At 45.7% G+C, this 25,470-nt stretch overlaps 2 protein-coding genes across 2 annotated transcripts; both read left to right on the forward strand.

Moving 5' to 3' along the window:
• Positions 1-4,083: 4,083 nt before the first annotated feature.
• Positions 4,084-19,371, forward strand: LOC135580058 (ral guanine nucleotide dissociation stimulator-like 1). The gene is made up of 12 exons (XM_065071357.1): positions 4,084-4,227; positions 12,183-12,692; positions 13,325-13,435; positions 14,504-14,712; positions 15,394-15,471; positions 15,841-16,025; positions 16,663-16,787; positions 17,426-17,641; positions 17,871-17,974; positions 18,125-18,209; positions 18,602-18,688; positions 18,989-19,371. Exons 1-12 carry the CDS (start codon positions 4,084-4,086, stop codon positions 19,073-19,075), a joined length of 1,941 nt encoding a protein of 646 aa, XP_064927429.1. The 3' UTR covers positions 19,076-19,371.
• A 994-nt stretch (positions 19,372-20,365) lies between these two features.
• On the forward strand, positions 20,366-22,533 carry LOC135580141 (ral guanine nucleotide dissociation stimulator-like 1). The gene is made up of 2 exons (XM_065072754.1): positions 20,366-21,002; positions 21,679-22,533. The coding sequence occupies exons 1-2, from the start codon at positions 20,805-20,807 to the stop codon at positions 21,844-21,846; spliced, it is 366 nt and encodes a 121-aa protein (XP_064928826.1). The 5' UTR covers positions 20,366-20,804; the 3' UTR covers positions 21,847-22,533.
• Positions 22,534-25,470: the final 2,937 nt, after the last annotated feature.

A 25,470-nucleotide genomic window follows, 5' to 3' on the forward strand; every position in this document is an offset into this window, starting at 1 on the left:
TTTCCCACTAGTTTTTGTCTGGAGTTAATGTAGTTTAATATTTGATATTTATGTCATATTTAATCTTTATATTTATTTCATGTTTCTATAAAAGTATGTAAACCTTTTTCCACTATTTTTTGATCTGGAGTTAATGGACATTAATATTTGAGCTTTATATAATACATCATCTTTATTTAATATTTGTATAATAAATACTTGAACTTTTTAACACCAGTTCTTGTCTGGCATTCAAATATTATAATATTTGCTCCTTATGTAATATTTAATCTTTATCTAATATTTAATGTTTCTCTAATAAATACGTAAAGTTTTTTCCACCCATTTTAGTCTGGAGTTAATATATATTAATGTTTTATTTTGCATTCTATTTAGTCTTTATATAATAGTGAATATTTATATAATAAATGTGCAAACGTTTTAACACCAATTCTTGTCTGGAGTTAGTGTATTTTAGTGATTGACCTCTAGATAATATTTGACCTTTATATGATATTTAATCTTTATATAATATGTAATGTTTCTTTAATAAATAGATTAGCTTTTGACCACTAACTTTTGTCTGGAGTTCGTCTGTTTTAATGTTTGATTTTGTATTCTATTTAATCTTTATTTCATATTTAATATTTATATAATAAATGTGGAAACGTTTTCCCACCAATTCTTGTCTGGAGTTAGTGTATTTTAATGTTTGGTCTTTATATAATGTTTGAGCTTTGTATAATATTTAATGTGTCTATAATAAATAGATAAACTCTCTACCACTAATTTGTGTCTGGGGTTAATGTATTTAAATATTTGATCTTTATGTGACATTCAATCTCTATGTAACCTTTACTGTTCCTATAATAAACATGTCAACTTTCCCCCTCCCCAGTGTCTGCGTTCATCTCTTTTCCTCTCTGAGACTTCCCCGTGCTCTGAGAGTTTCCACCTTTTCCCCGTTGTCTCCATCACGGCGTTTGTTGCTCCGGCAAAAAGCCGACCCCAAATTTAAGCTGCTCTTGCTTTCGGGTTGTACTGAAACTACCCAGGGGACAACACACACCAACACAACCTTAACCCATTTCCCTCAGATCCACACAACCTATTTGCGCACCGGGAATTCCACATTGAGTACCGAGGGCGCAACAGCACAGAGAGAGCTGTCAGGGGCTGGGGACAGCCTTGGAACCGGTGATGTGCACCAGCCCTGCCTGTGACCTTGTGTGAGCAGCTCGACTTGCTGCTCGCCCTGGGGAAACTGCTCCTGGCTCCGGGTCTGTCACCCCTCACTGCGGGGTCCCCACCAGCCGCGGCTCCGGGGGCTTCGCTCTCGTGCTCCAGAGCAGAGGACAAACCCCACACCGCAAGGAGAACACAACAACTCCTGAAGCAGCCGAGCGAACGTCCCTGTTCAGCTCTGCTGACAGCGTCTCGTTCTCCAGAGCTACAGCCTCACGCGTGACCCCACACGAGGCGGCTCCGCGTTGGGGCTGCGGGTGCAACACCCGCCAGAGGCTCCGCAGGGACGGCCCTGCCCGAGCGGAGCCACGAGCCCGCTGCACAGGAAAGGGGAACAGAGCAGGACAGCGCAGAAGGGTTTGCACGGGCTCCTGCCTTTCCAAAACACCGTGAGTTCTGAGCAGGGAGAGCCCGGACAACAACAGCCCAGGAGCTGAAAGCGCAGAGCGTTGGCACCCGTGGGGTCACCTGCTGCACTGACGGGTGTTTAAGGTCACCCTGGGAAGCAGCCTCATGTTTCCACTCAGATGCGCAATTGCTCTGACCATAGAAAGAGGGAAAAAAAGAGCACAAACACTGAAAAATGAGCCAGGGTGTTTAACCACCATTCACATTTCTGGGGAAGGAACCCCCCTCTGTGCGGGAAGAACACGTTCTTGATTTCAGTTGCCTATTCTTTAAAACCTTTAGTAGAATAGTGAACCCCTGGTTTCCCAGCGCTGAAATAAAAGCACCGCATATAACTATGTCCGTGGTTATGTGTTTCGTTTGCTAACATTTTGGCGACCACGCAGGGACCTCGTGGGCACCGCTGAGTGGATCGCGTCTCGATCCTGCTCCGGCTAGCACCCCGGTATTCTTGGGGTGCGCATCGGACGCGACCGACCCTCCGCTGCTCTCGACGGACCTGTGATTGGTAAGAAGGTGCTTTTATTATTTGGGTCCTGGGTTTTAGGTAGCTAATATTTGGTTTGGTTTGGTAGCCTGCCGGTCAGACGTGGCGAAAGCCACGCTGGGTTGGGCAGGGAGCTCCCGAGGTACAGCCGAGGCGCCGTCCGTCAGACAGAGGGAAACCTCTGCAGGGTCGGCATTTGGTTTGGTTTGTGTATTCGTTTGGTTTGGTTTGTGTATTTGTTTTGGTTTGGTTTGTGTATTCGTTTGGTTTGGTTTTGTTATAGTCAAATATGACTCCGGAAATTGAGAATAACTTCTATTAAAGCCAAATGATCAGAGCAGCGCCGGGCGGCCGGGCAGTCACTGCTCCACCCGAGGCACGGGAACTGGTTACAGAAGAAACAGTGTTTATATACGTCTGTAAGTACACACCCCGATCTTCTTCCTGATTGGTTAGCTGGGTTGCTATGCTGTCCTCGCACAGCAGAGCACATCCCCCTCCCCACGAGCACACCACATCTTTCCCGCCAAAACTTGCAACATTTTCCCGCCAAAACTCGCAACAACAGAATGTGACGAACTATGGCGGTTTAACAGCTACATAACTCAGCAAATCGTTAACCACTAACATATTCCCGGTTTGATTAGCAAATTTACTTTAGTTATGCAATTTATAACAGTTTGGTTTGTGTAATAAAGAATTCTAAGAGTTAGAGATGTTTGTTCATTAACACTTGTTAAAAGGAAACGCTCAGGGGTTATTGTGCAACATGGGAAGCCCCTGCCCTTTGTCATGCAATTGCCGTCAATGTTCGGTCCTCTAAAGGTGGGAGGGGGCAGGGGTGGGTGAGAAGAGAGGAGATGAACTGCCTGACAACAGAGGACACGTCCGCAGAAAGAACGAGTGACCTGGCACTCTGAGCAACGAACCCGGGACCCTGGAAAAAGGCGGGAAGAAGTTTTTCCGGTGCGCCATTGGAGAAGCCGAGCTCATGGCCGCCCAGCGCTGTCTTTGCTTATTGCGTTGAAATCCACGGGAATACATTTGTGTTATTCAAGTTAATTTCGAGTCTAAATTTATTACAATTTGGTGCCGTGCCTCGGATGAAGGATATTCGGTGGCAACCCCTCTAAGGGAGGCGCCCTGCTTCTTTTTTTAAGCGGCCCTTGTGGGACTCTTGTCACCGGATCCTTCACCGACGAACATTCTAAATTGCGATAAGCAAAGTAAATGCCGGCAGCCCCTTAAACTTTGTGCACGAAGACCCGAGTGAAGACGCAGGACGCGTGAGTGTAGGCCGGTTCTCCACTGGGTTGGGGCTGGGATTCCTGAGATACAGCGGAGGGGATCTCAGAAGATGGGACAGAGGAAAAGTAGGCATTCTGTTCCCATGGGAGGGCAACCACAGGAAAGGCTTCCCCAATTCCTCCAGATAGTCCGTTAGGATCAATGATTAGGTATTGGGATGATTACCCCTCTAGGCAGGGTAAAAGCAAAACGAAAATGATACATTATTGTATGGAAGTTTGGGGTGGTAAAGAGATCTGTAGAGACCACCTATATTGGCCAGTTTTCGGATCATTTGAGGACTGGATCTGTCAGGCTTTAAACATTTATGTTAATTCAGAGGAGCCTTTTAGTTCAGAAGAAAGCGAATATGCATTATTACGGATAAGATCAGAGACTAGGGTTAATCTACACCCGTTAAAAGAAAAGGGGGGTGATAAACATGGCCGCCAGAGAAATAAGCGGCATGAGGAAGAGATCCCGATGACACCCCCACCTTATGTACCACCACCGCCACCCCCGGTACCAGTTCCTAGCCCAGTCCCAGCCCACCCCCTTCGGCACCGAACCCAGAGGGTTCGGATGACAACCAGTCCACGGGGCCTGTCACACGTAGCAAGACTGGACAACAGCAACAGCAAACATCAGGGCAGCTATATCCGCTGCGAGAGATCGCCATGGGAGGGCCTCAGGCGGGAATGGGATATGTGGCGGTACCTCTTAATTCCGGGGATGTTCGAGATTTTAAAAAGGAAATGGGGAGTTTGCTAGAAGACCCGTTGGGAGTAGCGGAGCAGATTGACCAATTTTTCGGGCCCAATGTATCCACGTGGGACGAGCTGCAGTCGATAATAGGAATATTGTTCACTGCAGGAGAGAGGGGAATGATCCGTAGGGCCGGTATGTGGATTTGGGATGAACAGCATCAGCAAGGTCCTGCAGCCGACACTAAACGGCCGCTGCAAAGACCTGACTGGAACAATCAGGATCCATTACATAGGGACCATATGCAAGACCTACGGACTATATTAGTCCCAGGCATTAGAGAGTCTGTTCCAAGGGGTCAGAACATTGGCAAGGTATTTAGTGAACACCAAAAGAAAGATGAAACACCTACAGAGTGGTTGGAACGGCTCAGGAAAAACTTATCAGCTGCATTACTAGTAGAAGAAGCACAGAAAATAACATTTGGAGGAGAATTGCATGTTTTGACACCACATAAAATACGAGGGGTTTTGCAACAAAAATCTGATAAATGGATAACAGATTCTAGGTTGTTAAAATACGGAAGTATTTTCATTGAATCCCCTAAATTAACCCTAGAAATTACTTCCTTGCAGAACCCCCCATGGATCTTATATGGGGAATCTAGCGAACAATTAGCACATGATTGTCTGCAAACAATGGAAGAGCAAACAAAAATAAGACCTGACTTAGAAGAAGAGGAATTGTCAGAAGGAGAAAAATTGTTTGTAGATGGCTCCTCTCGAGTCATTGAAGGGAAACGTAAATCAGGATATGTGGTAATAAACGGAAAAACTAATAAGGTCTTAGAATCAGGGCCATTAAATCCTGGGTGGTCAGCACAAGCCTGTGAGTTGTATGCCGTTTTAAGAGCCTTACAATGGATCGGCACGGGTAGTGGAACTATATATACAGATTCGAAGTATGCATTTGGGGTAGTACATACATGTGGTAAATTTGGGAAGAACGAGGGTTGATAAATTCCCAAGGGAAAAACTTAATACATCAGGAATTGGTCACACAAATCTTGCAAGAAATAAGAAAACCTAGAGCAATAGCAGTGGTTCATGTAAAGGGACACCAGAAAGGCCTGAATCCCATTATTAGCGGAAATAACCTTGCAGACGAAGAAGCAAAAAGGGCGGCCTTTTTAAATCTTAAAGGATTGACTTGTGAGCTGCCAGATCCAAAGAGATTAAGAGAAAATTGCCCTAATTGCAGAGAAGGAACAGAACGGGGAAATGATTTCCCTGGCTATGAGTGCTGGAAAGAGTTTAACGTAGACGCTACTCCCTGTACTTGTCTTGGGCTAAAAGAGAGACAGTGTCCTAGCCGTCCACGCTCAAATATATATGTCTTTAGTACTGTAGAAAAAGAAAAGCTAACCAAACTAGGGGCAAAGCAGCAAGGTGAACAATGGAGATTAGAAGATGGGAGAGAAGTAGTTCCAAGAGTAACTGCAGTCGGTATAATGAACAGGTTACATGATATTACGCATTGGGGAACGCAAGCATTAGTAGAACAATTTGCCACAAAATATGTTTGCATAGGAGCATATAACATAGCAAAACATATTGTTAAAGGGTGCCTTACATGCCAGAAAGTAAATAAACAAGAAATAAGGAAACGAGTTCCCGGCAGAAGGGAACTCACATACCGGCCATTGTCAAGAATACAGATTGATTTTACAGAGTTACCAAAGGTCGGGCGATACTGCTATTTATTGGTGCTTGTAGACCATCTCCCGCACTTTGTGGAGGCATTTCCAACACCTAGAGCCACTGCTCGTACGGTAGCAAAAATATTGTTAGAAGAAATAATTCCCTGATATGGAATAACCGAAGCTATCGATTCCGACCGGGGCCCACATTTTGCATCAAGAATTATTACAGAAATCTTTCAGACACTAGGTACTGACTGGCAGTATCACACTCCATGGCATCCACAAAGCTCAGGAAGGGTCGAACGAATGAATGGAGAGATAAGAAAAGCAGCTTACTAAATTAATGATAGAGACTAAGATGTCATGGGTAAAATGTTTGCCCCTAGCACTGTTAAACATGAGGACCCAGCCGAGAACAGACCTCGCAGTATCACCCTTTGAAATGTTATATGGAATGCCATTCGATTTAGAAACGCCACAAGATCACCCAAAAGTGAGTGATTTTCAGATGAAAAATTTCTTAGTGCAGTTGTTGAAGTGAAGGAAATACCTTTGGGAAAAAGGGTTGATGGTACAGCGTCCACCCTGGACATAAAAATACATACCCTAGAACCTGGAGATAAGGTGCTCATAAAAACATGGAAAGAAACATCATTAACCCCTCGATGGGAGGGACCTTATGTTGTTTTACTCACTACAGAAACAGCCATCCGAACTGCCGAAAAGGGGTGGACACACGCCAGCCGAGCTAAAGGTCCAGTCAAGACTAACACCTGGACTGCAGAGCCCACAGACGACCCTCTGAAAGTTAAACTATGGAAACAATAAATGGACTTGAGCTTGTTGAATCATATCATGCAAGTACAGAAAAACGATAAAGTTGTTTATGAATATCCCATTTGTAAAAATCATAGAGTTAGATGTATTAATAGAAGTTGTATTTGTTATCCTTTTTATATGTTTTAGGTGCATAGTGTGCCGAAACAATTGGTGGTTGCACTGTATAGACGGTATTCCCCTAGAGGAATAGGCAATCAATGTTATAATATCGAATTAGAAATTACAGATTCAGCATTGAAATCAAAAGTCACACGGAAAAGAGATCCAACCCGACAGTCCTGACTGGTGGTGTATATACACCTATGAAATATAGCCTGAGCGGTTTTGCTCTCACCCTAACGAACCAGCCCCTCTAAAATACAAATAACAAGGGTGTGCTGTAGAACTACCATAAAGAAAATACCGTGCCACTCTCCTATAGTCAAAGACTATAATTGGGAAGCGTATAAACAAAGGCATGGAGAGCAAAAGCATTCAGGGTTTCCTGAAGAATATTCTTGCTGCCGAGAAGATGCTTTACCCCGTGGCTCGAAGCAACCGGGTCGACGGGCGAGGCAGAGGAATAAGAGACGGTGGAAACAAGAGCCTGAGTGGAACTATGCCAAAATATTGGCCGAGCTACCCCAATGTTAAGCGGCACACCCAGGCACTAGCTAAAAAGCAAGGAGGAATGAGCCAGAGTCAATGCAGCCCAATCTGGTACACTATGTTGATGTTGCTATTATTGCTGAGCTATGGAGAAACAGCGCATAGACCGTAGAAGTGGACTTTAATTCAAGCAGAGGAAAGTCGTGTGATTGAAGAGAATGTAACCGTAGGTGCACCCTCATTTAACGGAACCATTTGTGATTTATTGGGACATTTAAGTTCTGGGAAGACTGGAATTTTGGTCACTGCAAACCTCCACATAAAAGGGGAATTGCAGTATCAACTTATTGGTGTCCTAGCTCCAATCCAGGAAAGGGATATTGCAACCATCCTAACCAATATTATTGTGCTTATTGGGGTTGTGCTCTCACCCTAAATGGAAAGGGAACCGATCACTGCTCTGACCTTAGGTATGATAATGGCCCTCAGTGTAGCAGGTGCAGGAACAGGAATTGCCTCAATAGTCAGCCAAAACCAAGAATTCACGGCATTGAGAGTAGCCGTCGATGAGGATCTGCTAAGGATAGAGCAATCTATTACTGCGCTAGAAAAATCAGTCAGATCCTTGTCAGAAGTGGTCTTGCAAAACCGGCGAGGATTACATCTACTGTTCTTCAAAGAAGGAGGCCTTTGCGCAGCTTTAAAGGAGGAATGCTGTGTATATGCAGACCACACAGGTCTAGTAAGAAATACCATGAATAAGCTGCGAGAAAATATAGAAAAACGAAAAAGGGAATATGAATCTCGGGAGAGTTGGTACGAAACCTGGTTTAGACAATCACCTTGGCTTACAACCCTCCTCTCTACTATAGCAGGGGCGTTGATTCTCTTAATGCTAGTGTTGAAGTTTGGACCATGTATTTTTAATAAAGTAATAGCTATTGTGAGAAGCAGGCTAGAAGCAGCAAATTTCTTATTAGTTAAAGCAAAGTATGAGCAGTTACCCAATCAAGATGATACTGAGTTGTTTGTATTAAGTAGTCAAGAATTACAACGCTTTAATGAACAAAGTAAGTAGAAAAAGAAAAGGGGGGAATTGTAATAAACAATTCTAAGAGTTAGAGATGTTTGTTCATTAAAGCTTCTTAAAAGGAAACGCTCAGGGGTTATTGAGTTAGAGATATTTGTTCATTAACACTTGTTAATAGGAAACGCTCAGGGGTTATTGTGCAACATGGGAAGCCCCTGCCCTTTGTTATGCAATTGCCTTCAATGTTCGGTCCTCTAAAGGTGGGAGGGGGGCAGGGGTGGGTGAGAAGATAGGAGATGAACTGCCTGACAACAGAGGACACGTCCGCAGAAGGAACGAGTGACCTGGCTCTCTGAGCAACATTTTATATATGTGTAGAGAACTTTGGAACCACAATAGAAAGGTCCGTTTCAAGACCTCCTGATATCCTTCACTGTTACCAATATTAGAGAACAGCATGCCTGGGTTCATCATTCCAGAGTGAAGAAAGCCTGTGAAACACCACGGAGGGTCACCCGGGTGCAACTCGGAAAACGATATTTTTCACAATCACCTTTTAATCTTTATAGGTGAGCAGCCTGGGTGGTGCTCATGGCATTGGGAAGAAGAAACCCCAGAGAACAAAACAAGTAGAATTTTTGGTAGATATGGGGGAACACTAATTAAAACCTGGAAAGAAGAAACTCCAACCCCAGGATGGGAGGGGCCTTTTCTTGTTTTGTTAACTGCAGAAACAGCTGTTGGGAGTGCAGAGAAAGGATGGACACACGTCTGTGGAGTTAAAGGACCCCTGGCGGAAGAAAGAACCTGGAAAGTAACGCAAGAACCGGGGGAATTGAAATTGAAATTGACACAGGATCGGTGATGTAACTACTATTAGTAGTATTAATGTGAATGCCCAGTAGAAATGAAAATGTTTTAATAGTTAAATGTGTTGAACCGAGTTGCAGATGTAATTCTCTTTATATTCGATGATTAGGTTGTAAATGGACTGTGGTATAAGCATATCCACAAAGGGAACTTACCGACAGGACTGTGTAATACATGTCTAAGAATAGAAGATAAGGAAACCATCGCTCGGTGGAGGATTCTGGTCGCCAGTGGAAGAACAGAAGAGAATAGCGAAGAATGGTGGGAGGTATTTACTGAAGGGGTGAATGGGAATTTAGAGAGGAATTAAAAAGAAAGCAAGAGCAACAGAAATTGGTACAGACAAGCAGTGACTGGTGTGAAGAAATAAGGCAAAAAGACAAGGGATTACAATTACCAACAGTAGGGAAAAACCTGTTTATAGATCTTATGGAAAAGATAGCCCGGGAATTAAATGTCACCTGGTGCTGGATATGTGGGGGGTCTCAAATGACTGAACACGTTGGACGAACCCCTTGTAAGTTCGTGTTGCGGGCAAATTCATCAAATACCTCTATTCCTCCCACTTGGTGGCCAGGTCCACCTCATGGATATTGGTCTCGAAATTGTAGCCTGGTGGAAGAAAATGGGGTTCAGGACAGTATGTGCATTTCTGGGTTTACTGTTCATGCCATGTATGATCCTGTGCTTTATTCGGTTAATGCATTCAGTAGTCCAAGGCGTGCAAATCTCAGCCATGCCTATAGATCCTGAAATGGCAACAAAAGGAACGGGGTATAAATTAATGATTGTAAAAGATAACACCAAACCGGACCTAGCCGCCGCTAGGCAGTGCTGGCTAACTTTGAAGCCAAAGCACGAATCAATGGGATAAAAAGGGGGAATAATTGAAATAAATAACTTAAGGTTTTTCTATGGATAAACAACGTTTAATCCAATTCCTTAACTGTATTCCTTGAACACGTGTTCACTAGAGCACAAGCAAAACAGCGCTGGGTGCGCGGGGGATTCGCTCCCCAACACGCACACCTTGAACAATGAGCAGTGTGCTGAAATACAGAAAGGTGTCACACAGATAAGGTGTCTCCTCAAGGCTGCAGCTGGTGCTGTGAAACTTCTTATCTCGGCATTCGATGGGGTTCTGTTTTTTCTTAAGACCATTGGTCACATACAGCTCTAAACTAGATATTCATTATGTGGCTTAAAGTTCGTTAGTAGGCCCTTATTATGTGGTTGGTTAACCCTTAAAATGTGAGTTCCCTCTACCAATATAACTTCATAAACAAGTTTCGTAGCTATTTACATAGAACTGAAGCACCTTTTCCTTTTTCCAGGTTCAGAGCCCGTGCCTCATTTGGTTATATCTGTAAACATTGAACATCTCGGCACGAATCACAACTGCATTTCTCACAACCACAATTCTCATTTCTGGGGACGGAACCCCCCTTTGCGCGGGAAGAACGTGTTCTTGATTTCAGTTGCCTACTCTTTAAAGCCTTTAGTAGGACAGTGAATATATTGAACCGCAAAGTGAAAACATCACTGTAAATGACAAGAACTTCGTTTTTCCTTTCCCAGTTATGCTTGGACTTTGCAGTTTTGCGTTATCTGTGTTATCCTGTTGGGTGTTTCTTCCTAAGGAGAACATTACACAGCTTTGCGAGGTTCCTCCTCACGGAAGGCAGCAGCCCCAGACAAACCTCTATATATACACACACACATATATATCTCTGTGTGTCTGAACCCTCTGCTGTTCAGGCGCTTTGTCCGGCTGAGCAAGGGCTTGGGCTGCGGGCGGGCTGAGGGCGGGGCAAGGGGGCGCGCGCGGGAGCGGCGGCGAGCTGCGATTGGGCGGCTGCGGGCGGCACGTGCTGCCGCGAGGCCGCGTCCGGTCGCCGCGGTGCCGCCGGAGCCGTTGCCGCCGTTGCCGTCGGGGCGAGCGGTCGGTGCGAGAGAGAGAGAGCGGGAGTGCGGGGCTGGCGGAGCCGGCAGCAGCCCTGCCTGCGGACGCGGACACGGCGCCATGTGCGGGATCAGCTGCGGGCCCTGCTGCGGACGGGTAGGAGCGAGCCGGGCCCCGCCGCCCGCCCTCCCCCGGGGCTGCGGGGGACACGGGGCCGGGGGGTGGCAGCTCCGAGTGCCGAGAGAAGGGTGTTGGTGACTGCTGCCGAGGGACAAGTGAGGGGACGGGAGGAAACGGCACCAGCTGTGCCGGGGCAGGCTCGGGTTGGCTGTTGGGAACAATTCCTCACAGAAATGGGAAGGAGTGCGGTCTGGACGATCGGGTAGTGAGGTGGAGTGTGAACTGGCTGAAGGGAAGAAGCCAGAGAGTCACGGTCAATGGGGCAGAGTCCAGTTGAGGCCTGTACCCAGTGCAGTGCCTCAGGGGTCAGTGCTGGGGCCTGTATCATTCAATATGTTCATCAATGACTTGGACGAGGGAATAGAGTGACTGTCAGCAAGTTTGCTGGTGACACCAAGCTGGGAGGAGTGGTGACACTGGAAGCTGTGCTGCCATCCACAGACCTGGACAGGCTGGAGAGTTGGGCGGGGAGAAATTTAATGAAATATAACAAGGGCAAGTGTAGAGTCTTGAATCTGGGTAAGAACAACCCCAGGTTCCAGTATAAGTTGGGGAATGACCTATTAGAGAGCAGCGTAGGGAAAAGGGACGTGGGGGTCCTGGGGACAGCAGGGTGACCATGAGCCAGCACTGGGCTCTTGTGGCCAGGAAGGCCAATGGTACCTGGGGTGGGTTAGAAGGAGTTCCAGAAAGACAGGAAACTGTTGGGTTTAAAAGGCACATAGATGAGGTTCTGAGGGGCACGGGGCAGTGCCGGGGGTGGGTTAACAGTTGCACTCGATGATCTCTTCCAGCCAAAATGATTCTATGATCCTATCGTACAATCTGTCTTTTGCATTGTAATAGTGCCTAAAGTTCAGGGTTCATGTGATCTTGTCCTGGTACTTTTGCAAGGACATTAAAAGTAAATGTGTTGCTATCTGCAATTCAAAACTGCCTTTCCGTTGTTTTCTAACAGGCTCGGAGGTTTCCCTTTCGGAACCTGTGTGTTTGGAGATGTTGGAGGAGACCAAGGAGGAGGACACCCAGGAGGAAGAGACATGAGGAAGATGTGGAGTCTCTGCACAGCCTTGAGGAGACTGTGCCCAAGCCAACCAAGGAAGATGTGGAGACTCCAGAGCGCGTTGAGGAGAGTCCAGAGCGCGTTGTAAGCAAGACAAGAGAGGAAGATGCGGAGGCTCCAGAGCACATTGACCAGACTACAAGCAAGATTAGAGAGGAAGACACAGAGAGTCAAGAGCTCATTGAGAACACTCCAAGCAAGGTAACGGAGGAAGACATGGAGACTCAAGAGCGCATTGAGAACAGCCTAAGCAATATAACAGAGGAAGACACCGAGACTGCAGAGTGCATAGAGGAGACTCCAGGCAAGCCAGCTGAAGAAGACATGGAGACTCCACAGAGCCTGGAAGAGAATGTGAGGAAACAACCTGGGGAAGATGTGGAGGTTCCACAGAGCATTCAAGAGGCAAGTCACTGGTGTACAGACCGTTGTATCTGACTAGGGGATATTTTAGAGATAAAGGAGGAAAAAACAAACAGAAAAGCATCCGCCCAAAAAAACCCAAATCTTGGCTTCCCCAAACCAGGATTTGTTTGCACTGCACTCAAATCCTTTCTAATTGAGTTATTGCTGTGCTTAAGGCTGTGGTAGTTAGTAAAGCCCTGAAACTTTAAATATTCAAGTGGTATGTATGATGAAAAAACATTATATTGTTGCAGGGGGACCAGTATATGTATTTCTGAAGTTAATTGTTATGTCTATTTTCAATTCTCTAGTCCTTTGCTCCTCAACATGTATCAGCATGTTAATACAGCGGCTGTTAGTGCTGGGGTTCAGGAGATCTGCACTCTCTGGTTTAATTCTTACCTCTTTCATTGGCTTGTGCAATAATTTGTGCACTCAGCTCCTCTCTGCTTTCAGTTAAAAGTCCAAAAATCCCCAGGTAACTAAAGGCAGCTAAGAAATGGCAACTTAAGTGAGCGTTGTTGAGGTGTTGTGAGATACCGGTGTTGGCATGCTGGTGTCTGCAGCCTGCGCTTGTGCAGGGACCATGTTCCTTTCTCTCTGACTTGTTTCTCTTTGCCCTTTCCTGTCAGAGCACAACTGAGGATGGCGCTGAAGACGCACAAGAAGGAGCTGTTGACTGTGACACCCTGAGAAGAGCGCAGATCCAGCAGACTGAGGGTGAAGGAGCAAGATGGCTCGGGGTAAGTGAAGCTGGTGTGGTGGCCAAGTCCCCAGCTGATTAAAGTGTCCTCACTTCATTGCAATCAGTGCAGCTGTGGCAGTTTGAGCCAGAGGGTCAGGAGGTGGGTAGAACTTTCATGTTGTGTTGCGATGTTTCTACATTTTCTTCAAGATCAAAGGCAATAATATAAGAACTTGCTTTGGTGTAGTGTCCAGGTTGGTAGTATAAAGACTTTGAGTGACAGATTTCCCACCTCTGCCTCCTGTTTTTACCAGGAGAAATATTAGAAAGTATTTTTGACCTGCGGTACATTTCCCAGCTGATGGTTTTGTGCAGGAGGTGGGGAGCATTTTGAGCATGTCTGCGTCCCACAAAGACACTTCAGAAAAGCAGAATTTTCTCCCGTTCCAGGGGTGTTGTTCCTCGTACGTAGAAGGAGTTTCCAGGTCCTGGTCATATTCTCAAGGGAAGAGTTCTTAGCGGTGCTGCATTTGTAGAGTGATTTGGAGGCTTTTCAGCTGAAAAGCGTTGGTTGGTAAATTATTGGATGTGTCTGAGAGAAATGCAGCTCTAACTGAAAATATCATATAACTTGTGTTGAATGGAATACAACAGTTTTTGTTCGAGTGAGTTGGGCTTCATTACCAATTCCTTTAAGTACTGAGAAGCTTGAAATCTTGCTTAGTAACTTCTTGTAGAGGTACCAGTAGGTGAAGGAACTGAGATCTTTCATGCTTTAAGAAGTCTAATAAACCTTTCTTAAACTTCTTGATGCTAAGAAAGCACCAGGGGTTCTTGAATGCTTGGCCCTGTTATGAGAGAATGGTCAGTTTAAAAGCCAACCATGAGATTACAGCTTAAGCCCTGGAAACACTTGCCTGTTTAAATAAGAAATGTCTTTATTGTCCTCCAGTAGTTGATACAGCATTTGATACTTGGAGAGCCAAAACTGACAAAATTGTTTAGCAACTAGAGATGGACTGTTCCTGTGAAAAGGTGGAATGGAATCTGTGTTTCATTGTGCAAGCTGTGTCGGGGCTCTGGCTTCTGTCTGATTATGTGCTTTGTCTTTGTTTCCACTTTGTAGGCTGAAGGAGACCAGTTACCTGCAGAACACGCTGTCAGCCCGGACGAGACGTGCAAAAGCAGGGCCCTGAAAGCTGCAACTTTGGAAAAGCTGGTGGAGACGCTTCCCTTGGCATTTGCGGATAATGACTTTACATACATCAACACCTTCCTCTCAACGTACAGGGCCTTTGCTTCCACCAGCACAGTCCTGGAGCTGCTCCTGGACAGGTAAGAGCCGGGACAGAATGGAAACTGAGCCATCATTTATTATACACGACAGGGGGATGTTGACAGGAATTTCTTAACCTACTTTTAGTGGACATGGAGTTAATAACCTGATGGACAGAGGTCGAGAATCCTGCCAAATTCAGGATTTCAGCATAAACAGACCATGAGCAAATGCACGCTGCCCACACCCCAGCTCTCATTAAAGCTGAAGCGCCAGGCGGGGAAAGCGTGCGTGGTCTGACCGGTAGGGAACCAAAATGTTCTCACTCAGATGCACCATGAACTCCTCGTCACCCGTACGTAAGGAGGTGCAAGGTGTGGTTTGACAGGAGCTGTTCCAGCTGCCGCCAGGGCTCTCCCCGCAGGTCTCTGGAGGCTCAGTGTCCCCAGCTGAGCTCCCTATGGCTGTGGCTGCGCCGCTCCTGTCAGAGGGACCACGGGTCTGCCTGGTTTAGGCTGGGTTTGCTTTGCAGTGCACGGGGACATGTGCAAAGCCTTCATCTCTCCTCAGCTTCCCCGGCCACGGTGGAATTGTCCAGCATGAAGCCCTTGTCTTCATGCCAGTTGTATATGAATATGCCAATATGTATATGTTTATGCCAGTTGTATATGGATTACGCTATTTGGGATTTTGCTTTTGCTCAGTAGAGGTTCCTCTAAACAGCCATCTCATTTTTCCAGATACGGAAACCTGGAGATCTCGGGCTCTGAAGAGCGTGGAAGCCAGAATTCCCCCGGATCCAGCACAGTGCTCAGGACGTAAGTTTGGTTTTGCAGCGCCCAGCGAGCCCCAGTCAGGGTTCGGTGCTGGAGCGGGACGTGGGCAGCACAGCTGTTGTTTCCAATAATACAACCCAGAGAAAATCTTTAATTATTTTGAATGACTGCACTAGTTTCTCAAGGTGTAATTGAGGAACCAGCCTTTAGTTTCCTATGAAGTATTGTTTTAATAATATTTCTTGCATAAAAAGAACAAATTAAATTCTCTGCTCACAGAAGTGTCCATGCTGCCTTCACGTGGGGGATGAATGTCTCAGTGTTCCCCTTGTTGTATTAGGTACAGATCCATGCCATTGCATCAATACCTGCTGCATACAACCCATGTGCTCTCTCTGAATTTGCTCACAGTGCGATTGCATCGATTTTACAAGCCTGGCTCGACCAATGTGCCGAGGATTTCCAAGAGCCGCCCGACCACGTGTGTCTGCTGAAGGTGCTGAGTTACCTGAAGAAGAACATGCCCGGCTCTGACCCGGAGAAGAGGGCGCAGAACCTCCTGGAGCAGTTCCAGAAAGAAGAACTGGAGAATGATGGTAAAGTACCTTTCTCTGCTGTCTGGGTGTTCTCCCAGCGTCAAGCCTGACACGCCCCCTTATCCAGGGCACAAAGTTCCTGTGCCATGAGCCGAAAAGTCATAGGAGCTCACGTAGTATGTGAATGAGAACTGGAATCAACTTCCAGCATTAGTGGAGGGACTGATTTCTTCTATGTGCATTATTCTCACGTCGGCTGCGTGTTTTATCAGAGCCTGTTGGCTCTGGAGAACATAACGGTAGGACTGGTGTGCAGAAAAGGCCCAGGTTTAGACTTAGTGCTGCGGCAGCCGAGGCTGCTGATCAATTCTGTTCATCCCGTGAGAGGGGCGGACTTGCCGGGAGGGGCGGCCAGAACAGGTGACCCAAAGTGGTTAGAGAATGGGTTAAGGCACTTCTCAGCTAAGAGACCCTGAACAGCTCAGTTCTCCCTGTTTCTTTTTCTTCTACCTGCTCTTTGCCAATTTAGTCTTTTGTTCCTTCCCTTTCTCACTAAAATATGCAGCACAGTGAGGCCGTTACACCAGGCAGGTCCCTTTGCATGTTCTGCTATTAGATGTAGGGATTTTTCAACTATCTGCTTTGATTAATTGTTTTCTGTACAAATTCACTGACTCATGTTTCCCACGCTGGCCAGACGCGTTCCACAGCCTTTCTCCCTGCAACCTGGATGAGGAAGAGGAACTGGAGATCAGCGGTGCACAAGAATTCTCATTGTTCCAAGAAGAGCTGGTGGCAGAACAGCTGACGTACATGGACGCGGTATGTCGATCATACGTGTTACCTGAAATGCTCGGGGAAATGGTTCTGGGCTTCTAATTGTCTGTTTGTTTCTTAACTTATATCAATGTCTGGCGTTCCAGAACCGCTCTGTTGCTGGGACACAGAGCACAGCTCTGCTTGGTTATCCAAACTCGCTTCATTAATTGGGCTTTAACTTCAGTTCTTCTGAAGGTGTTTGTCTTTTATTTACAGTGTGAATGTAGACTGTGTAGCCTCTTTTGCAAAGTTTAATATTTGAACCCTGAGAAATAGCGTATTTTGACTGTATTTTAGGCTACCTCACCTGAAGGTGTATAAGTACTTTTAACTGTAGTGCTCCAATTTGGTTTATTTGTATCAATCTCTTTCAAAAATAGCATTATATGGAATTTTTTCCCCTTCATAATGTAAGTGATAGAAAGGTGTCTCTTATTTTGCCAGGACTGTTTAGCTGACAGTTCTTTTAGGGCATCAGGCCTAAAGAGTTATAGCCAAGTGTATATTTTAAACTAAGAGAAAACCAATATTTCCCTTTTAATACCATATTAGCTTCAGATGCAGTTTGCACTGTAAACATGCATGTCTTGCTGTGGGCAATAGCGATCCAGGCTGACTTGGACACCTCTGTTTCCCTCTAGACACTCTTCAAGAACGTTGTGCCCCACCACTGCCTGGGCTGCATCTGGTCCCGCAGGGACAAGCAAGAGAACAAACACCTGGCACAGAGCATCAGAGCCACCATCTCGCAGTTCAACGCCGTCACCAACTGCGTGGTCAGCACCGTCCTGGACAGCAGAGAATTAAAGACACGGCAACGAGCGAAGACCTTGGAGAAGTGGATCCGTATCGCACGTGTAAAGCGTTTATTGACGACTGTTTAACGTTCCTTGTGCGGGTGCCGTGGAGCTGGGAGGGGGCAGGGGGGTTGTTGGGGAGTGATATTTTGGATGCTCAGTATTTTTGGAGCTGCCCGCTTAGCAGGGAGAATGTGCAGCGAGCAGGACACGGGGCAGACAGAAGAGCACTGACTGTTGGTGGTGCTGACGTGTAACGCTCCTGTGTTTCTAACCGCTCCTTTCACAGCAATGTAGGATCCTGAACAACTTTTCGTCTTTGAAGGCCATTGTTTCCGCACTGCAGTCCACCTCCGTTTATCGCCTGAAGAAGACCTGGGCCTGCGTTCCAAAGTAAGGCTGTGCAGTGTGTCACTGGATGTGTTTTGGTGCTTTTATCTTTTATGTGCCCAACCGTTAACGATTCTTGAGAAAAAAATAGTACCCTGATCTGATTTAGAGTGCTTACAAACAGCTTAAATGATTTAACCTTTTCCTGTACAGGGACACAATGCTGATGTTCGAAGAGCTCTCAGAAATCTTCTCCGACTGTGACAACTTTGCGACGAGCAGGGAGCTGCTGCTGAAGGTGGGAATGAGCTTGAGTCGCCAGGCTGGTGATCTCCCCCAAAGCCGAGCTCAGCCCTGTTCCTAACCAATGAACTCCCGTATGCGGTGCTTTGGGGAAGACGGGTCTGTAAATCCCGGCTTTTCTGCTGGGGCGAGAGGTGCCGCACAGCGAGATTTGACGCAGATGAGTTACGAATGAGCACTTGGGCTTTATACCGCTCTGTACAGACATGAACCGCTGGCTAAGATCCTAAGGAAAATGTCACGAAAGCATCATTTACCAGAGCACTGTTTGGTGAAGCAGACAAGTTGTATTTTGTTTGCTAACACAGGAGTATTCTAGCATTCTAATTAGTATTATTCGTATTATTTCTCAGTCAATTAATCCACCATTGCTCTGCCCGTTTGCAGGGAGTCACCCAAGGCACGGTACCTTACCTGGGTACCTTCCTCACAGACCTCGTCATGCTGGACACAGCCCTTCAGGACTATCTCGAGGTAATTTGGGGCAATTTTTGGAATCCTACATATCCTCCCTCCCTTCCAGACACTGTGTCTGGTCCTGAGTCTTCCCCTGGGTTCTAGTGCAGTTCTTAAAAATAGAGGAATCTATTTAAGAAATAGACTCAGGCACACGAGTGCTGTGGTTTATCCTAGAGCTGGAAACAGGTCTTTGCAGAAGCCTTTGCTCAGGGCAGCTCTGGCCTTTCCCTTGGTGTCGCTACTTCATCCTGTTTGTGATTAACTCAGCCCAGCCTGTGCTCTTCTCCTCTGATCCCTTCTCTGTCCTTCCAACAGGGCGGCCTGATCAACTTTGAGAAGCGGCGAAGGGTGAGTGGAACGTTGACTGTTCTGTGGTCGTTAGTTGCTGACGCTCTCTGCTAGAGCGTTCTCTTGGCGAGGCCTGTTGTCTTTGCTCGGGCGTATCCAACAGCCGCTCACGTTACTGCAGATGGTGAGTGTGAGTGTGAGCGCACGACGTGCAGAGCCGGGGAGGATCAGGCTCTGCTGTCATCACAGGCACCTCTAGTTATGTCCCTCGCTTAGTGCCTGAGAACCAGCTCCGTACAGAGCGGGATTCCTCTCTCGGCGCCGCTCTGGCCACGCAGGGCTGAGCGGGAAGGCTGAGCTGCAGAGCTGCATTGTTGGAAACAGTGGTTCTGGACATGGTCACTTCTGCAACTGAAACCGACCTGCGGGTCAAACTCAGTCTGTCCTGGATCTGTTGCTGCGTGTGGGTAGGATATTAACGAGACCGGCTTTATTTTTCTAATTGGAATTCCTATTTTATTATTTGTTTTCTTAGGAATTTGAAGTAATCGCACAAATTAAGCTCTTGCAGTCCTCATGTAACAGCTATTGCATGTCAGCAGATGAGAAATTCGTGCAGTGGTTTAGGAGGCAGCGGCATTTAAGTGATGAGGAGAGGTAGGGTCTCAGCCCAGCTGGCGAAGCAGCTTTTCTTGCCCCGCAGGCAGGTTCAGGTTCTCTCAGCCTTGAGCTCTGCGCTGCCAGGAGCTGCTCCCGGAGAGTGGAAATACACCCGCACAGAGCTGCGCTCCTCCTTGTGGGGATGCCACCCTCTGGGGCGTGGGAATGGCCCAGGGCTTCTCAAATATGGCCACTCTGAGATATTTAACTGATGGTGTTGCCTGTTCTGCAGTTTCCGGCTTTCACGCGAAATTGAAGGAGCTGCTGACAAGAGTGTCGCATCGGCCAAAGCTCAGAGGAGCGTGGTGAAGAGATTCAGCCTGTGAGTATAACGGTTTGGTGCCTGAATATGAACTGGAGTAAATCAAACACCAGCTGACAAACCTGGCTGGGGATCCAGAACACTGGATTTTAGTGCTGGATTATAAATTCAATTCACATTTGCAGCAGCAATACAGAGTAAATAAGGATAGAGTCTAATTTGCTATACACACACAAACAATAGGCCACTCGAGACAGGAAAGCACAACAGCAGGTCAGCTTGTTGAAGCAAGTGCCAGCTTTGCTCAGCCCAGCTCTGCTGTGCTTTCTTTTCTCCCCTAGGCCGTTCCTGGGCTTGGGGGTGAGCGCCCACAGCACACCCGTCAACGCGCAGCCCAAACCTGCTCCAGGTGGGAGCTCTGGGGACAGCACCGTCACCATCGTCCCTCCCACCAACACTGCCGAGGAGCCTCAGCACAAGGTAGGGCCTGGGCCCTGTGTTCAGCACAGACAGCCTGTGCGAGGCTGCTGACGCTGCCGGCGGCCCCAGGCGCTTGCCCAAGCCTGTGGGTCTTGACTAGAGCGTTGCTTGCGGTGGAATGGAGGGCCCTGAGCTCTGGGAAAGGCAGTTGTGGGGGGAAAGCTCATCTGCATCAGCCCAGCCTAATTCTGGGGCAGGCAGAGCACTGAGCAAGTGAGAAGCAGCTGAGGTCAGAGCTCACCAGCCCTGGGCTTTGACCTGCCAGGAACTGCCCAGACCAGCCTTGTCTGGGCTGGGTTCCGTTCCCAGGGAGCTTTGTCCTGCAGACTCTGCTCTCATGACCTGAACTGCCTTCACTGGGTTGCTGAAGCCCTTGTTGAGGCTGTTGTGCTCAAGAGTGTCATCTTTAGCTTTTGGATCTTTTCAATTAACTGGTAATCAATGTGTTTGATCTCGTGTCCCCCCTTGCTGCCATCTGGTGACAAGTGCTCCAAGAAGTGCCCCGACTCCGTGACTCCCATTACAACCAAACAAGTGCCGCCAGTCCTGCCAGTTTACAACCAACAGAACGGAGAGAGCTGCATCATCCGGACCAGCGTAGAGGAGGACAGAAGTGGCAACATCTACAGGAGCATCCTGGTGAGTGGTGGGAACAGCAAAACGCTGTTCTGTGGGTGATGTTTTCACCCCAGGTCACTTGAATGGTGCTTTTAGTTTTGGAAACACCTATTCGCTGATCAAACCTCCATGACAAGGAAAATGACAGATGTTAGAAATCAAAACCTGTGGAGCAGGGGATGAATGAGAGGTTTGCAAAGAGCATCTCTCAAGGTTTCTGCTCTAGAAATTGAAGCTTGTCTTTGATCAACAATGCCAAGTGCAGCACTCTGAGCAAGTGCCGGCTTTGCTGCCCCTGCTCTTCTGCCAGCGCCGGCTGTTGTGTGTCCAGCTCAGCACTGGGGTGTGTGACTGTGACACAAGGTGCCCCTTCCCCAGCAAACCCAGCTACAAGGCCCCGAATCGTTGCAGGACATCCAGAAAGTGTTTAGCACAGGAGACTGTGGATTAATGGATGTGAGCAAACAGCAGCTGGGGCAGCTATTGCTGTGGATTCGACGGCTGCTGAGAACAAGGTCTCACCCCTGCAAGTGGGTGCTCTGGAGAGCAGAGGCTGTGATTTGCTGCTGCGTTTCTAGAGCAGCGTCTGTTGTCTTGCAGTAAATCAGCCACCAGGTGTCCCAAAGAGCATGTTTTAGTATCTGGCCGAATCTAGGACGCAGTTCCCAACCGAGTCCTTGCCACTCTCTGTCTGCAGCTGACTAACCAAGAGAAGGCTCCTGCTGTCATCCAGAGAGCCCTGGAGAAGCACAGCCTGCAGTGTGGCTCGGCCGAGGATTACGAGCTGGTACAGATCATCTCCGAGGACAAAGGTGGGGAAGCAGAACTCTGCTGCTGCTGCTTGAACGGTGCTGCTGCATTTTGACGGCAAGAGTGACACGCGAAGCGACGTCAGGAACGCCACGGACACGTTGTCACAGCTGCCGGTGAGAATAAACCCCTAAGGCTGAGTGGTGCGCCAACTGACGCTGGCTCTGCTCCCTCTCTTGCAGAGCTGGCGATCCCACCCAAGGCGAACGTGTTCTACGCCATGAACACCCAGGCCAACTTCCATTTCATCCTGAGGAGAAAAGCTGCAGCACAGGAGGAGCCTGCGCCCCATGGATTTTAATGGTTGAGCCTTCTATAGGATTTACTGCTTATATTATAACTATGGAAACGTTTTTTCCCCAGGTTTAGTCGGGAGTTGATATATTTGAATATGTGACCTGTATATACTGTTTGAGCTTTGTATAATATTTAATATTTATATAACAAGTCTATTACCTTTTTTCCAGTTCTTGTCTGCAGTTCATGTATTGTAATACTTGATGTTTTTATCATATTTAATCTTTACATACTTGCATAGAAACATTCATTAGTATATAACCTTTTTTCCACTAACTTCTGCCTGGAGTTACTATATTTCAATAGCTTAGCTTTACAGAATATTTGAGCTTTGTATAATATTTAATATCTTTAGAATAAGTACATAAACTCTTTTCCACTAATTTCTAGTTGGAGTTAATATATTTAAATGCTGTATCTGTATATAATAGTAGAGATTTATTTAACATTTTTATTTAATGTACTAATATTTAATATTTATTTAATAATTTATTTAATGTCATAATATTTAATAATTTTAATATTTTAGTTAATGTATCATTAATATTTATTTAATGTTTTTATTTAATGTACTAATATTTAATATATTTAATATTTATTTAATGCACTAATATTTAATATTTAATATTTATTTACTCTTTTTATTTAATGTACTAATATTTAATATTTATTTAATATGTACATAGACCTTCCCCAATAATTTTTGTCTGGAGTTGATACATTATTTCATCTTTATATAATATTTGATCTTTGTAGAATATTTAATATTTATATGATAAATATATCGACTTTTTTCTACCAATTTTTGTCTGGAGTGAATATATTTTAATGTTTGATCTGTATATAGTGTTTGAACTTCATATAATATTTATATATACATATGAAATAAATAAGTTAATAGATATTAATAATTGAGCTTTATAGAATACATCACCTTTATTTAATATTTATCTAATAAATACTTGAACTTTTTCCACCTCTTCTTATCTGGCGTTAAAATATTTCAGTATTTGATCCCTATGTAATATTTAATCTTTACACAGATGGAACATCTCTTTAATAAATACGGAACTTTTTTCCACTAATTCTTCTCTTGAGTTAATATAGTTTAAGATTTGAGCTTTCTATATTATATAATATTTAATATACCCTTTCTTTATATAATAAATATGTGAACGTCTTTTCCCACCAATTCTTGTCTGGCGTTAAAATATTTTAATATTTGATCCTTATGTGATATTTAGTCTTTATATATATGTAACATTTCTATAATAAATACGTAAATTTTTTCCCACTAGTTTTTGTCTGGAGTTAATGTAGTTTAATATTTGATCTTTATGTCATATTTAATCTTTATATTTATTTAATGTTTCTATAAAAGTATGTAAACCTTTTTCCACTATTTTTTGATCTGGAGTTAATGGACATTAATATTTGAGCTTTATATAATACATCATCTTTATTTAATATTTGTATAATAAATACTTGAACTTTTTAACACCAGTTCTTGTCTGGCATTCAAATATTTTAATATTTGCTCCTTATGTAATATTTAATCTTTATCTAATATTTAATGTTTCTCTAATAAATACGTAAAGTTTTTTCCACCCATTTTAGTCTGGAGTTAATATATATTAATGTTTTATTTTGCATTCTATTTAGTCTTTATATAATAGTGAATATTTATATAATAAATGTGCAAACGTTTTCCCACCAATTCTTGTCTGGAGTTAGTATATTTTAGTGATTGACCTCTAGATAATATTTGATCTTTCTATGATATTTAATCTTTATATAGTATATAATGTTTCTATAATAAATAGATTAACTTTTGACCACTAATTTTGGTCTGGAGTTAGTCTGTTTTAATGTTTGATTTTGTATTCTATTTAATCTTTATTTAATATTAAACATTTGTATAATAAATGTGGAAAAGATTCCCACCAATTCTTGTCTGGAGTTAGTGTATTTTAATGTTTGATCTTTATATAATGTTTGAGCTTTGTATAATATTTAATGTGTCTATAATAAATAGATAAACTCTCTACCACTAATTTGTGTCTGGAGTTAATGTATTTAAATATTTGATCTTTATGTGACATTCAATCTCTACGTAACCTTTACTGTTCCTATAATAAACATGTCAACTTTCCCCCTCCCCAGTGTCTGCGTTCATCTCTTTTCCTCTCTGAGACTTCCCCGTGCTCTGAGAGTTTCCACCTTTTCCCCGTTGTCTCCATCACGGCGTTTGTTGCTCCTGGCAAAAAGCCGACCCCGAATTTAAGCTCCTCTTGCTTTCCGGTTGTACTGAAACTACCCAGGGGACAACACACACCAACACAACCTTAACCCATTTCCCTCAGATCCACACAACCTATTTGCGCACCGGGAATTCCACACTGAGTACCGAGGGCACAACAGCACAGAGAGAGCTGTCAGGGGCTGGGGACAGCCTTGGAACCGGTGATGTGCACCAGCCCTGCCTGTGACCTTGTGTGAGCAGCTCGACTTGCTGCTCGCCCTGGGGAAACTGCTCCTGGCTCCGGGTCTGTCACCCCTCACTGCGGGGTCCCCACCAGCCGCGGCTCCGGGGGCTTCGCTCTCGTGCTCCAGAGCAGAGGACAAACCCCACACCGCAAGGAGAACACAACAACTCCTGAAGCAGCCGAGCGAACGTCCCTGTTCAGCTCTGCTGACAGCGTCTCGTTCTCCAGAGCTACAGCCTCACGCGTGACCCCACACGAGGCGGCTCCGCGTTGGGGCTGCGGGTGCAACACCCGCCAGAGGCTCCGCAGGGACGGCCCTGCCCGAGCGGAGCCACGAGCCCGCTGCACAGGAAAGGGGAACAGAGCAGGACAGCGCAGAAGGGTTTGCACGGGCTCCTGCCTTTCCAAAACACCGTGAGTTCTGAGCAGGGAGAGCCCGGACAACAACAGCCCAGGAGCTGAAAGCGCAGAGCGTTGGCACCCGTGGGGTCACCTGCTGCACTGACGGGTGTTTAAGGTCACCCTGGGAAGCAGCCTCATGTTTCCACTCAGATGCGCAATTGCTCTGACCATAGAAAGAGGGAAAAAAAGAGCACAAACACTGAAAAATGAGCCAGTGTGTTTAACCACAATTCACATTTCTGGGGAAGGAACCCCCCTCTGTGCGGGAAGAACACGTTCTTGATTTCAGTTGCCTATTCTTTAAAACCTTTAGTAGAATAGTGACCCCCTGGTTTCCCAGCGCTGAAATAAAAGCACCGCATATAACTATGTCCGTGGTTATGTGTTTCGTTTGCTAACATTCTTGGCGACCACGCAGGGACCTCGTGGGCACCGCTGAGTGGATCGCGTCTCCATCCTGCTCCGGCTAGCACCCCGGTATTCTTGGGGTGCGC

This window comes from Columba livia, chromosome 8 (assembly GCF_036013475.1).
Source record: "Columba livia isolate bColLiv1 breed racing homer chromosome 8, bColLiv1.pat.W.v2, whole genome shotgun sequence".
NCBI lineage: Eukaryota > Metazoa > Chordata > Aves > Columbiformes > Columbidae > Columba > Columba livia.